The sequence below is a fragment of the Cupressus sempervirens genome, chromosome 8, assembly GCF_028749045.1.
Source record: "Cupressus sempervirens isolate cs-2001-9-10 chromosome 8, ASM2874904v1, whole genome shotgun sequence".
NCBI classification, from domain to species: domain Eukaryota; kingdom Viridiplantae; phylum Streptophyta; class Pinopsida; order Cupressales; family Cupressaceae; genus Cupressus; species Cupressus sempervirens.
In genome coordinates, this window is record NC_143125.1 from 61020668 (window position 1) to 61034824 (window position 14157).

The window sequence follows — 14157 nt, forward strand, 5'->3', positions numbered from 1 at the left end:
GACATGCAAATGAGAGGTTGTGGTAAAATTACCTCAAAAAGGATATTTTGGACATTGAACAACTCAATAAATCAATGTGTCACCAAATTTGAGTAATTGTACTATCATCATATATTTTACACATAATCTAATGAGAGGATTGGCATACAACATTATATATTCATATTCTCTCTCTCTCTCTCTCTCTCTCTCTCTCTCACACACACACACACACACACACACACACACACACACACACACAAGTAAGGGGTTATGAAATAATTACCATGAACAAGATATCCTTTAGACATGGAGTGACTTTTTATGGGTCAGTGTATCACCAATTTATAAGAAAATTACTATCATTATGCATTTCTATTCATAATGTGAAGAGATTATTGAATGGACATATAAACTGATATCTTCAAGTTTCATATAAAAGGAATATACTTTAGACATGGAGTAACTTTATAAGTCAATGTAACACTAATTTTATGAACAACTATACTATTCTCATGTATATCTACTCATAATGTGAAGAGATACAACCTTGTTTCTTCACGTTTTACTTACTTCTATCAAAAGTAAAAGGACATCAAAATAAGGTTACAAGCTAATGTACCACCATATTTATGAACTACTATGTTATCATCATATATTTCAAGACATAATGTGAATAGAGAAACAAGTGTTATGTAAGCAGCTAGAGTCCCTACCTTTGGTGGAATGAGGGAAGTATGTATGATAGAAGGAAGTAATTTAATAGGGTTAATTTTAAAATTGAGAAAGTAGGAAATTTTAGTGTTGTTACAAAATAGTGTGACCTTAAAGAGAATAAAGATATTAAAAATTAGTGGTGTGACCTTAGATAGTACTGGAGATTGTAGGATTTTTCATTGGAAAGTTGAATATGAAAGTCTTAAGTGTCAAGAATGACGAGCAGAGCCACTTGCATGAGGAGAGTCACTATAGTGCATGAATGACAGTGCAGTGAAGGGTATTTTCTCTTGCTCCATCCTATTATGCAGTTGAAGTAAATTCTAATATTATGTTAGTTCATAGAATTGCCATCTACTATCATCTCAGATTTGTTCAACTTGAAATGCATTACATACAACCACATTAGTGTCCAATTGGAGTAGTAGAAGGTTAGACGATCCCACACACCTATTTGATCTCGAATGATAATATGTGCATAATGAATGCTGAGTGCTTGTACAAGTACTCCAAAATCATCCATTTCATTCTTTCATTTGTACACAATGTCTTTCTAGTTTCTTTTGACTAACATTCCCATTTCATTTCATATTAGATGGAGCTTAAGCTTTGTAACAAGAATTGGAGGAATCATGTTGATATTAAAGGGCTAATTACTAATAGATAGTGATTTGATCGATATCTACAATAGTCCAAGTGTGGCTTATTTTCAACAGATTTTTAATAAACACAAGACAATATTGAAGAATGTGTACTGAAGAATTTATTGTTTAGTGCATCATCAAGATTTAAGGTGATAGTCAAGTTTTGTTTACTGAGTAGGTGTTTTATAATTTGAAATGCTTGGCACTTTCTGATACCTCTATAATCAGTGTGATGAAATTATGCCCAATTTGTGCAACAAGCTTAGAACAACTATAGACATCACATTTTAGTTGAGATAAACCCACTTTCAAATTTGAGCTTTCTTTTAAAACTATGGTAGTGACAAGTTTCTTGCCTTATCCTTCAAATATATTTGGAAAGGAAACATTTTCCCTTTCCTTAGACCAAATTTATTAGCAGCATCATGCATCAGTGAGAGGTGAATACCTTATCTTCTTGTAATTCAAAGATTTTTAAAGTAATTGCTTCTAAGAAGAAATCCTTATTCATAGAACTATAAAGAATCATTAGTCCACAAGGAGAAAAATAGGATGCAAACATCAATTCAATGCATGCTCTTAAATTGGTATCGATGCAGATTACTACAAGGTATAAGGACATCGATGCAGCTTAAGTATACAAAAAGTAATTGCCATGGTACAAGGTGTTTCAATGTCATTATTCATTGAAAGCTTGCCAAGACCTTCCCATCAGTCTAATTACAAGTTTGTAAGCAATATTTCAAGGAAAGGATTGTAGCCGACAACCCGTTAGCCCAAAATATTCAAACCCACAAGGATGGGTCTATGCAAGGATAGACATGCATTATAAAACCTTTCTATGTGATCTGATCAAATTGTATCTCTTAAAGAACTCATTTTTCTTGAATTTTTTCTCTTGAAGAGGGAAGAGAGATAACAAACTGATTCAGAATTAGAGGGAGAGTGAATTTTCCCATTCTAAGGGAAGTCTGTGTAATTTCTTGTTAAGAAGAGAGCATAAAATTGAATTTTGATCAGTAGTAAAAAATAAACTATATAATCTTCCAATGAAAGCCTGAAAAGAAAATTGGAAATAGGGTTTCACCTTATTTTAGGGGAATTGATAATGAGGATAAACTAAGAAATAATTTTATGATTTTTTGGTCATTGCCTGGAAGAGCATCACTGCCCTAAAAAGTAAAAAGTTATGCAAGAATAGAACACAACTAAAAGGCAAGTAAAACTATACTTGAGACTATGCTAAAACCACTACTCTTTATGAAAGGAGCCTCTTCAAAATCTCTTCTTACTCTCCAAGAAGAATTGAAATGTTTTTCAATATTCACAAACATCAAAATAGATTGTTTTTACTTCAAAAAGAGTTAAACAAATTCTTTCAACCTTAAAATAACACAACTTCTGCCAAAGTGGTGCTTTATCGAATATTTTCATGTTATAATGTTCTTAGATGTTGCCATTTTTAAGCTGGGACACAGATTTAGGTACCAAACTCTTTAAAATGTCTACAACTCATTGCATGCAAAGGATGTTTGTTGAACAAGTTTTATTCTCTACAATTATTGTGTTTTTGTGAAATCACAACAACAGACACGTAAATCTCTTGTCAAATTGACAGTTGCCATTTTCAAATACTTCACATAATATTTGTACAGAAAAAGGAAAAGACCACCAGCAAAAATAATAATAGCCAATAGAAAATAGAAAATTTCCATAAATGACGTCAAATAATTCCATCACATCTTACAAACTATAGTCTTAAATGTTATAGTTTGAAAAAGCACTATTTCCAATCAATGAACTAATACTTTGTAAGAGGTGGAAACTTTAGTCGCGTGCCTTACGGTAGAAGAACTAATAATGAACAAACTACCATACAACTATGAATAATTGTACTATCATCACGTATCTCTATACATGCTATAAAGAAATGAAAGAATGGACATACAAACTTACATCTTCAAATTTTATCTCCATATCTCAGTAGTACACTTATTTGTGGGGTTCCATTGTAGTACACAAATTCCCTATGCACATGCTTTCCCTTCCCTAGTCTATTGCATCTTGTCAATTTTGTGCCCATATCGAGTGAGATACCAATGCTCACGTGAAAGGGGAAGATGAAAGGTCGAGTTTTAAAGGCTTTGTGACCCCTCACAAACACCACTTGTTTTTAGTGTTTGCCTTTCTTGGGTGGAGACGCTCTCAACAAATATTTGATGCAAATGATGTTTGGTATTTTACCTTTGTTTTCTACGGGCAAAGCGTCGTACATTCTCTACTTGTCGACGCCCATGTGACGTGGGCCCGCTAATTGTCGACAACACGGACCGACATTTTGTCTGCGTATTTATTTTTTTATATGAACAAACTCAGATTAGAACATCTGGATTCATCCAGAATTGCCCAACTTAAACATATCAGTGAGAAGTATGATGTAAAGGCTAAAATATGGGCAGAACTAGAAACATTACACGTTAAAGAGAGTCCATCACATCTCTGTTTTTTTAAAATGTCATTAAGTTTGTAAGTCATGTATTGTTGTTAGGTTGAGGCATTTGTAGGATGTGTCTTTATTAGGTGGTTGTGCTTACAACTTGATGGTTTCAATTGATCGCCAAACTTGTAGGTTTGAATAACGATAATTATTTGGAGATTGAATTTTCTTAAATTTGATTTTGAGGATAAATATGTTGAAATGATATCATTTTGTAAATAGTTTCATCATTGAACCTGTAGCTTTGCAAAACAAGCTTTAGTGATTGAGTTTTCCAAAATTTAATTTTGAGGACAAAACCATTAAAAAGCTATCCCTTTGCAAATAATCTTGTTAGACTCCAATGAGGTTAGATGTTTGAGAAACCTACCTATTTGAACACTCAAATTCCCCTATAGTGATTTGGGATTAAACCCTCTGAAACTATATCCCCTCAAGTAAAACTTGAACAAAACTTAAAATCTAACCCACCTCAAAAAAATAATAAACAAGTTTGAAAATTGAACCTTTTATATCTGTCATATTCTCTAGCCCAAAATTGAAGAAAGGTTGTTGACATCTATTCATTATACATTTTCTTAAACTATTATACTTTTATTCAAAGTTGTAATTTAATTAAAAAAGATTATGATATATTTTTACTTATGTTATCAACTAGAATTCGAAGTTTTGAAAATTTTAATGTTCTTAAATATAGCAACTCAATGTTTTAGAATGTTTATCCTCATATATATTGTTTAATTACTTCCATCAAAACAAAACAAGTTATAAGATCTTAATGTAATAGAAGCTCACCCTCAATACCAAGTAAACTTATTAGAATGAAAGAGGAGTGTTAAAAACTCAATAAACAATACAATTGTTCAACCAAAACAGATCCCTCCTATTGAAAAGATGGCAGTGACTAAACAACAGACTAAAAACATATATCTTAATATTTTTTTTGAACTCTATTTATACATCTTATGCTTTAATTTTTTGAATAGCCACTACTAAGGAATACCCCTTCCCTCCATTTAAGATGAGTCAGATTTAAAGGGATGAAAGGGCAATGCCAATCCATAAATATAGAAAGAGGATGCACCATGAGTTCAAAGAATTGTTGTTAACCGAAACCTTTGTTGGAATTGAGAAAATAGTCCTGATTCTCATTTATGTGTTGTCTAGTATACATTAAAGGGAGGTTGTTGACATCTATTTATTATATGATTTCAAAAAATATAATATTTTAATTCAAAGTTGTAGTTTAATTAATGAGGATTATGATATATTTTTGCTTATGTCATCAACTAGAATTCAATGTTTTGGAAATTTTGATATCCTAAAATATAGCAACTCAATGTCTCTAAATTTTAATTGTCATATATATTGTTTAATTACTACCATCAAAACAAAACAAGTTAAGATCTTATTATAATAGAATGTCACCCTCAAATACCAATCGAACCTATTAGAATGAAAGAGGAGTGCTAAAAACTCAATAAGTGCTAAAAACTCAATAACCAAAACAGACTCCTACTATTGAAAGTTTTTTCAACCAAAACAGACCCTTAGATATTGAAAAGATGGCAGTGACTATCTTAGCTACTACTAAAGAATACCGCTTCCCTCGATTTAAGATGGGTCATGATTTAAAGGATGAAAGAGCAGTGCCAATCCAAATATAGAGAGAGGAAGCACCATGAGTTCAAAGAATTGTTGTTAACCGAAACCTTTGTTGGAATTGAGAAAATAGTCCTGATTTTCATTGACATGTGTTACATTGACCAAAGCAAAACATGATTCTGCTGTATTTCCCAAGAAAATGAAATGGGTCTATTTAGCATTGAAAACAGAGTAGGAATTTGCTGAATCAAACAGACCCAGTCACAACACTAAAGTATATAATAATAATAACAATACACATTGCATTGCCTCAATATATACACAAGACAAGAAGAGAAATTTTTTTGAAAAAACCCCAATTTCCTCCCACCCCACAAAAACCATCTTCTCCACTTCAGGGCAGATATCGATCAGGGGCATGTTCTAGAACGTTCCCATCCCAATAATGGGCAGGGCAGGAAATCAACTGCAACGAACCGGGCTGACCCTGTGCTGACGTGGCATCGGATGGGCAGGATGAAGGAGCAGTCGACGGGCACTTCTCGTCGACGTGGGCAGAGCAGCGCCGTCGACAGGTAGGACAGGACGAGTGGCTGGAGAACCACGTGTCAATGCAGCTGACGTGGAAGCAGTGGTGGCAATCGGGCAGCCTCCTGACCTTATCCGATTGGTCGAACTCCGCCAGGCAGATTGCGCAGTCGACTGCCCCCGGGCAGTCGGTGACGGTGAATTCGACCACGGGCAGAGCTTGAAGAACCGACTTGCTGAGGCCCCTGTCGACCACTGGAAAAAACAGGCGATGCGTCGACTGAATAACGAGTCGTCGACCTCTGCAACGCATGGCGCACCTCACCATTGAAAACAGACCCACGAGGCAGATCAAAGAGCACAACATTGCAGCAAGAATTATAACCAGATTTGATTCCCGCAACATTACTTCCTCGTCGGCAGAATTGCTATACGTTTCCAACAGTGTTCTTCCCATTTTGTTCTCTTATGAAAGAAAATCAATTCGACTAGAATAGATCTCTGAGAGATTATAGACCCACTTCAAGAACAAAACTAGTTCGACTAGAATAGATCAAACCCACTTGACAATAAACCACTTCAACCGGATAGATTTCTCACACAATTTATAAACCCACTTGTGTCTTCTGTGATAAGTGTACCGGTTCGACTGATTGGGATTCTCACAAGTTATAAACCCAATTCTGTCTCAAAAGATGAGATTACTGAATGGATTTCTCACAAGATATAAACTCAATTCCGTCTCAAAAGATCAGATTGGCTGAATGGATTCTCAAAAGATATAAACCCACTTGTCTGCTACCAAAAAGCAGAATTCCGCTACAATAAACTTCTCATAAAACTACTAGAATAGATTTCTCACAGACAGCAAACCCAGATTCAGATCTGATTGACTGAATGGATTTCTCAAAAGCTATAAATCCTTTGGTCTCGTATAAGAAAAAGCAATTTGATTTCAATAGATTTCTCACAAGTTATAAACCCACTTGTCTTCGACTGAATATATCTCTCAGAAGTTATATAGACCAACTTTGTGCTCAATTAGAATAGATTTCTCACAAGTCCTTTTAATATTGAACAATGCAAATCCAAGAATGCATCGACCCACAGATTTCTCAACCCACTTCTGAGAATACAATACCCAATTGAATGCTACTAAGAATGCCCAATTGAATGTTGTATATATATAGATGATCTTTCTCTTTATGTGTAACAAAGAGATGATCTTGCTTTATATATACATGAGAATACCCAATTGGTTGTTCATAGATGATATTTCTCTCTTTATGTGTAACAGTTTGGTCATGTGCAAATTCTTGGTCGACTCAAATAAAACCTAAAACTTAATGCTCATCTGGATAACAATGTGTGGAGGCTCGGTGGTGCTGTTTTACAAGATGGGAAAAAAACAGCGTTTGGTAAAGGTCAAACCACACTATTGTTAGTGATTGAACTTGATCCTATCTGTCTACCGTCTAAAAGGAAGTGCATTTTGTGTGATGGGAAAGATAACAATCTGATAAAAGAATAAGGTACTTTTCAATGAATTGTGTGGCAGTCAGCCATTGCCCTACATTTTAGTCTTATCAATAATGTATAGAATCTCATCAATTTGCCTTTTGAAAAAGTGGCCCAGATGATAGTATTAGTGATTACATTATTTATGATAGTAAGTCTCCCAATTGCTATTAACCCTTGTTTTCCATATTTTACAATATTCGCTGCAGATATATTCAAGGAAAGTGGCTTACACGTAGCAGCGTTATTGCAAAACACTGTGAAGCCCAGCTTACAATACACAATTGTAAGGAGAACATATGAAAAGGATTGCTTATTCGTTGATGATGATGATTAGATTTAGAATTGAAACCTTATCATTAGGCCCAATAATCATGGAATCAGAGACTGGTTTTATATATTTCAAGAGGATGAAAAAGACTGATTTAAAAGTAGTTTAAGTACCTATAATGCATTCCCATGTTGCTACTAATGGGTGGTACAGTGGTTTTAGGGAGATATTTCTATTGATAAGACTGGTTTTGAGATCGATTGTAGAATATGCTTTGATTCTTTGTATCTAGATTAATTGACAGTCACTAATTAGCATTAGCACTAGGCTTAAATATGGCCCATACTCAGTCACAATGACGTTGTGTTTTCAGTTCACTGTCAAAATGTTGATCTCTTGATCACTATGGATAGGTAGGAGATAAATTATAACTTAATGCCCTATATTTTAGTATTTTATAGTGCCCACAAAACATTGTATCTCAGTTGTGACATGTTGGAAAATTTCAAGTTGCTCTCCCTTTCTTATGGATCCTAGGATTTTATTTAACAGACTCCCCAGTTGTTCTAGAACCTAGGATTTTATTGAGTCTTGTGTATGCTTACAAAAGTTCAAGTTTTGATTTATGAGATTAAATTATTGAAGGGGATTTGTTTAACTAATCTATATATATATATATATATATATATTTGGAAAAGATTAAATTTGTTTTGTGAGATTGATTGTGATATGATTTGGAAGAGGATTTATTTGTTTCATTTATGCATGTTTGTCAAAGGTTGAAATTGAATGATGAGAATGAACAAGATATTATGTAAAGATGGGGATTTGTTTAATCTATGTATGTTTGTAAATGGTTAAAATTGATTTATGAGATTAAATAGGATATTATTTGAAAATGAGTATTAATTTAATATATGAATAAGTTTTTTTAAACAAAAGGTAAAGCCCACATAATATATTAATAAAAGATTTGTATTTATAGATATGTAGATATTAATCTATGAATATTTCTTAAATGTCAAAGCTAATTTATGAGATTGAACATGATATTATGAGAGTATAAAGGACATTCCAAGAAAAATATAAAAAGAAAGCAAATAATCCATTACAAGGAAATATGAACAAAAGAGATTTTCAGAAAGATTAAGGTAGTCTCATATACATCCAAGGTTATAAAAAAAGTATGACCAATGTGAGGTTATAAGTGTTATCGGATTCGTAGTGTCTCATAGATATACAATATGAACATTAAAATTTGTCAAGGAGACTTTTTCTAATGAAGTGAGAGGGTTAGACACATAAACCAATTGCTCTGGTATAAGTTTCTCTATAAAGTTGTTTTCAAATGTTAACTCTCTTATAAGGAAAAATAATAATGCACCTCCTCTCTTTACAAACCATGAAAGAGTAGAAAGAACTGAGAAAAAACTTTGAAAAGAGCATATATATTATCCAATATATCATAATAGAGAGATCTTTTGAATGTACAAAATGTTCCTTTGTATTTAGTTCAAAGGAGACATTTGGTGAATTTGACACTCTTAAGGAACATGCTAATATGTCTCAATACAAAACTAGTAAAAGCTAATTCTATGTGTGCATTAAGGACATCAATCTAAACTAAAAACTATGGAGACAATGTTTGCTAGAGTAGTCTGTATGCAAAATCCATACATGGAGTTGATATGTATTTTATAAATATATATACATATATACACACAGATAACCTTATTTTATCTATGTAAGATCTCTCTCATGGTCAAGTCCACGATAATTAATAGAAATCTCCATTGTAGTGATTTAATAATATCCAGGTTATCTTATTATTATAAATGCTTTTTAAAAAAATATTCTACTTCTATCAAGGCTTGGAATTGGATGGTCTAAATGATTGTATTTTTACTATTGGACTATATCAACAACTTGAAAATTTATTGGATCATATGGATTGATGTGCTATGTTTTTATAAAATCATATGTATAACACTTTAGTTTAATTTTTGCATCATAAAATTTTATTATGGGTAATATATAATATTTTAAATTAGAATATAATACATGTTATTTTAGGATATCTATGATAAAATACACGTATTTGTTTTGAATATTTTGAAATTATAGGGTATTAATGTTTCTAAATATTTAATATTTTTAATAATATTATCTTAAATTAGAATTAGAAGTGCATCTAATATAGTTAAATTTTAACAATTTAAAATATATGTTTATTTATTGATTATATATTTATATTTCAACATATTTTCAAAATATAGCATATTGGTGAAGAGAAATTGGGAAAACAAGAAATAAATAGAATCCAAAAAAAAAATTTGTTTTTTATGTTTTGGTTTTGGTTCTCTTTGATATCTCTCTTTAGAAAATAAATACATTAGATGTGTAAAAAGAAAAATTTCCCTAGCAATGCCAACAACTTACCTACTTGTAATGAAATTGAAATCTTGGGAACTGAGCATAGACATCCATAAGAGCTTGTAGATCATGTTGTAAAAATGCATCTACAAAAATACTCATACAAGCAAAACATGGAAGCACAAACATGACATGTGATTTTTTGATAAGTGCTTCGCAAGAATGTAATGCTTGTAAGATAATAAAAACAAATTGCAATTATTGTTTGCTAGTGATGAAAGCCATTGGTAGGTGTAACCAAATGCCCAAATTTTTAATAGCATTTACAAAATTTCCTAAGGAATATGTTATTTAATTTTCTTGAAAATAAACAAATAAATTTACTAGCTTGAGGAGAGAGGAAGAGGCATGAGAGGATTTGAACAAGAAAAAAAGAGAGGTGTGTTCCTATAGTGGAGGATGCAGGGTTTGGGCTCTCTAAAGAAAAGATTAGAGGTAAAAATAGAGTGTGTTCATGGTAGATTGCCAAGTTATTGGCTATTGGGAAATATGTGGAGAATAAGAAATGTCAAGAGAGGTTTATAGGTTAGAGTTGTCTTATAACATAACTATTTAGTGTAATGTGTGGGAAACTATATTAAAGGTTAGATTTGACTTTTTACATTCAATAAAGTCCTAAATTTAGAAAAATAAAGGAGTATGCTTTAGGGAATGAATACATAATATTTGAAAATGATATAGAAGTAGATTAAATTTTGTGAATTGATATTTTGATGAATTTTTAAGCATTTGATAAGTTTTTGTTAGTAAATTTTTTTTTTTTATAAAGAATGGGATCTTAATTGATTGAATGAATTTGTGTTGAGATGCTAGCTACATATATTGGGTTTATTCTCAAATATATTTGCATTAATTTGTATCAAAGACAATGGTCTTGAGTGCATAAGTAGAGAACCAATCATGAGGTAGTTTATGCCATGACTGATTAGTGGATAAAATATAAAGTATTTGGTTGTGAAAAAGTTCATTTGGGGTGCTATAGGTAAGAGAAAAGTACCAAGAAGTGAGAGCTTAAAAATATTAGTTGAAGGAGTATTGAAGATGCTACCTTGAAGAGGAATGTCAAAAATAGAGAAACTATTGGAAAGATTTCAAGAATTATTAAGAAATGATATGAAAAATTACACACAAATAGAGCTAAGATTGGCTACAAAAATTCAAGAAATTTTCTATGTGAAGAGGAAAGTGAAGTTTAGGAACATGAATGAGAAGAAACCAAAGGAAGTTGGAGAATATAGATTTTTGAGAGCTCTTTCTTGAATTAGGGTATATGCACCAAGTTGTGGTACCAAAAGGGGGGTCTAAGCTGCCTCCTTTTTTTTTTTTTTCTTTTTTTCCTAAAATCAACAATTTTTGCACTTCAATGAGCATTTGAAGATAATTACACTAAAAAATTTAAAATACAACAAAAAAAGGTCATCATCCTCTAAATCTAGTTTCTAAACTACATTTTTAAAAAAGATTGGTGGAAGTTAAGCCCCTCAAAAAAGAGGATCACAAAAATTGGTATTGATTTTTAGTAAAATTATTAAAAAGAAACAAGTGTGGGCCCCCTAACATCCTAATGGTTCATTTGGAATTCTTTAATCACTCTGGTGTGAAGTTATCTAACACCATGTAGTTTATCCCTTTTTTTTGTGTAATTTTTATTTTCAAATTTCGTAAGTGAGCACATCTCAAAGATGTGAAATCTCATTGTGCATCCCCTAGAAATCAATCAAAACTAATAGAAAATCTAAACATTTTCTATTCAAAATGTGTAGAATGGAGTTTAGTTTTTAAAAAATTAACTTGTTACAAAATTTGATCAATGACCTAAAATCTAATCCCCAAATACTATACATTGGTTTTATAGAGAAAATGGACATACATTCAAAAGAAATTATAGTTGAAAGGCTTTAAAATTTCTAGATTTAAAATAAATCATATGGTTAAATAGCTAAGAAAGAGATATACAATATCATGTTACCTGATTTTATCAATATTCAACCATGATGAAACCTAATGGGGTGCATAGAAGAAAAATAATGTATTTTTGGCATTTGCACTTGTGTTATCACATAAGATAACAACTGGGTCCTTGATCTCCTCCTTCATACCTAGCAATTGTTGCTTGAACCACACAATGTTGAAACAATTGACTATTGCAACAACATATTATGCTTCTATTGTAGATTGAGAGATACAATCTTGCTTCTTGATTGTCCAAGATACCAACCTCTTTCTAAGAAAAAGTGCTCTACCACTAGTGCTCTTCATGTCATCAACACTTCCTACCCAATCTGCATTCCTAAGTGCCTTCAATTCAAAGTTTCCTCCTTTCTTATACCACAAACCATAATCTTGAATACCTTTCAAATACCTCATGATTCTTTGATTGCCATCATATGATTTTCTTTAGGATTAGCAGAAAATATAGCCACCATACCAACTGCTAATGCTATATTAGGTCTTGTATGCACCACATACTAAACTTTTCCAATCATTGATTTGTATGTAGTGTGATATACCTCCTTGGAATCATCATTTTTGGAAATCTTATGTCTAGTAGACATAGGTGTTCCATCTAGTCTAGAATCCTCCATTCCAAATTTCTTCAATATCTCCTTGATGTATTTTGATTGAATAATATAGATATCATCCTTCATCTGTTGAAATTGTTAGCCAACAAAGAATTTTATCTCTCCAAACATTGACATTTCAAATTCCTTACATATTTCCATAGAAAATGTTTTATGCAAATCTTCTTTTCTTGTAAATGGCATATCATCCCCAAATATTTATGCCAAAAAAACCTTATTATCTAGTCCTTCTTTGATGTATAGGTTGTTTTTATCATTAGTTCTTTGAAAACCAATCTTTCTAAGATAATTATGTAAACTTTCATGCCAGGCTCTAGGGGCTTGTTTGATACCATATAAAGCTTTGTGTAGTCTGCAAACCATGTCCCTTTTGCTAAGATTAATGAAACCTTCTAGTTGCTCAATGTAGACTTCTAGTTCTAAAATTCCATTCAATAATGTTGATTTCACATCCATCTGATATACTTTGAATCCTTTGTGTGTTGCATATGGGGTAAGTGCACCAAGTTATGGTGCTAAAAGGGGGGTATAAGTGGACACCTTTTTTCTGAAATCAACAATTTTGGAACTTCAACAAGAGTTTGAAGATAGTTATGATCAAAATGTTAAGATATGACAAAAATAAAAGTAGTAGTCCTTTGAATCTAGCTTCTAAACTACTAAATTTTTTTCAAAATGGTTTAGTTTTAGGCCCTCAAAAAAGGGGGCCACAAAAAGAGGTACTATATTTTCAAAAAAAACCATAACATAGTGCAAAGTGTGGCCCCCCAAAAAATTTAACTTTAATTTTGAAATTCTTTAATCACTCTAGTTAAAAGTTACCTAACACCGTGTAGTTTATCCCAAAATTTTTGGGTAATCTTATAATGTTTTTTTTTTTTTATGAATTTTGTAAGTGGAAACATCCCAAAAACATGAAATATATGTGTGCTCCCACTAGAAATTATTGAAACTAATCCAAAATAAAAACTTCTTTTTTCAAAGTGTGTAGAATGGAGTCTAGTTTCTAAGAAACTAACTTTTTGCAAAATTCAATGAACTAGCTAAAATCTAAGCCCCAATTAGTACATGTTGGTTTTTGAGAGAAATTGGACATACATTCAAAATAAATTATAGTTGAAATGCTCTAAATAATATGAATTTGAAATAAATTATATGGTTATATAGATAATACAGAGATCTATAATACTATGCAATCTGATTTTATCTATTCTCAACCACATGAAAACTTGAAGGAGAGCACAGAAGAAAAAATAAGCATTTTTTGTATGCTTTCTGCAAAACACATCTCAGACCAGTTTAGAGCCTCCAAACCTTTGGGTTGGATCCCCAAGGAAAATCCAAGCCTTAGATTTGGTGGTATCCAATGCTTTAGATAGTTCA

At 31.9% G+C, this 14157-nt stretch overlaps 1 protein-coding gene across 1 annotated transcript; it reads right to left on the reverse strand.

Moving 5' to 3' along the window:
• Nucleotides 1-5532: 5532 nt before the first annotated feature.
• On the reverse strand, nucleotides 5533-7331 carry LOC149541603 (RING-H2 finger protein ATL8-like). Its single transcript, XM_089796788.1, has one exon. It carries the CDS (start codon nucleotides 6425-6427, stop codon nucleotides 5837-5839), a length of 591 nt encoding a protein of 196 aa, XP_089652914.1. The 5' UTR covers nucleotides 6428-7331; the 3' UTR covers nucleotides 5533-5836.
• Nucleotides 7332-14157: the final 6826 nt, after the last annotated feature.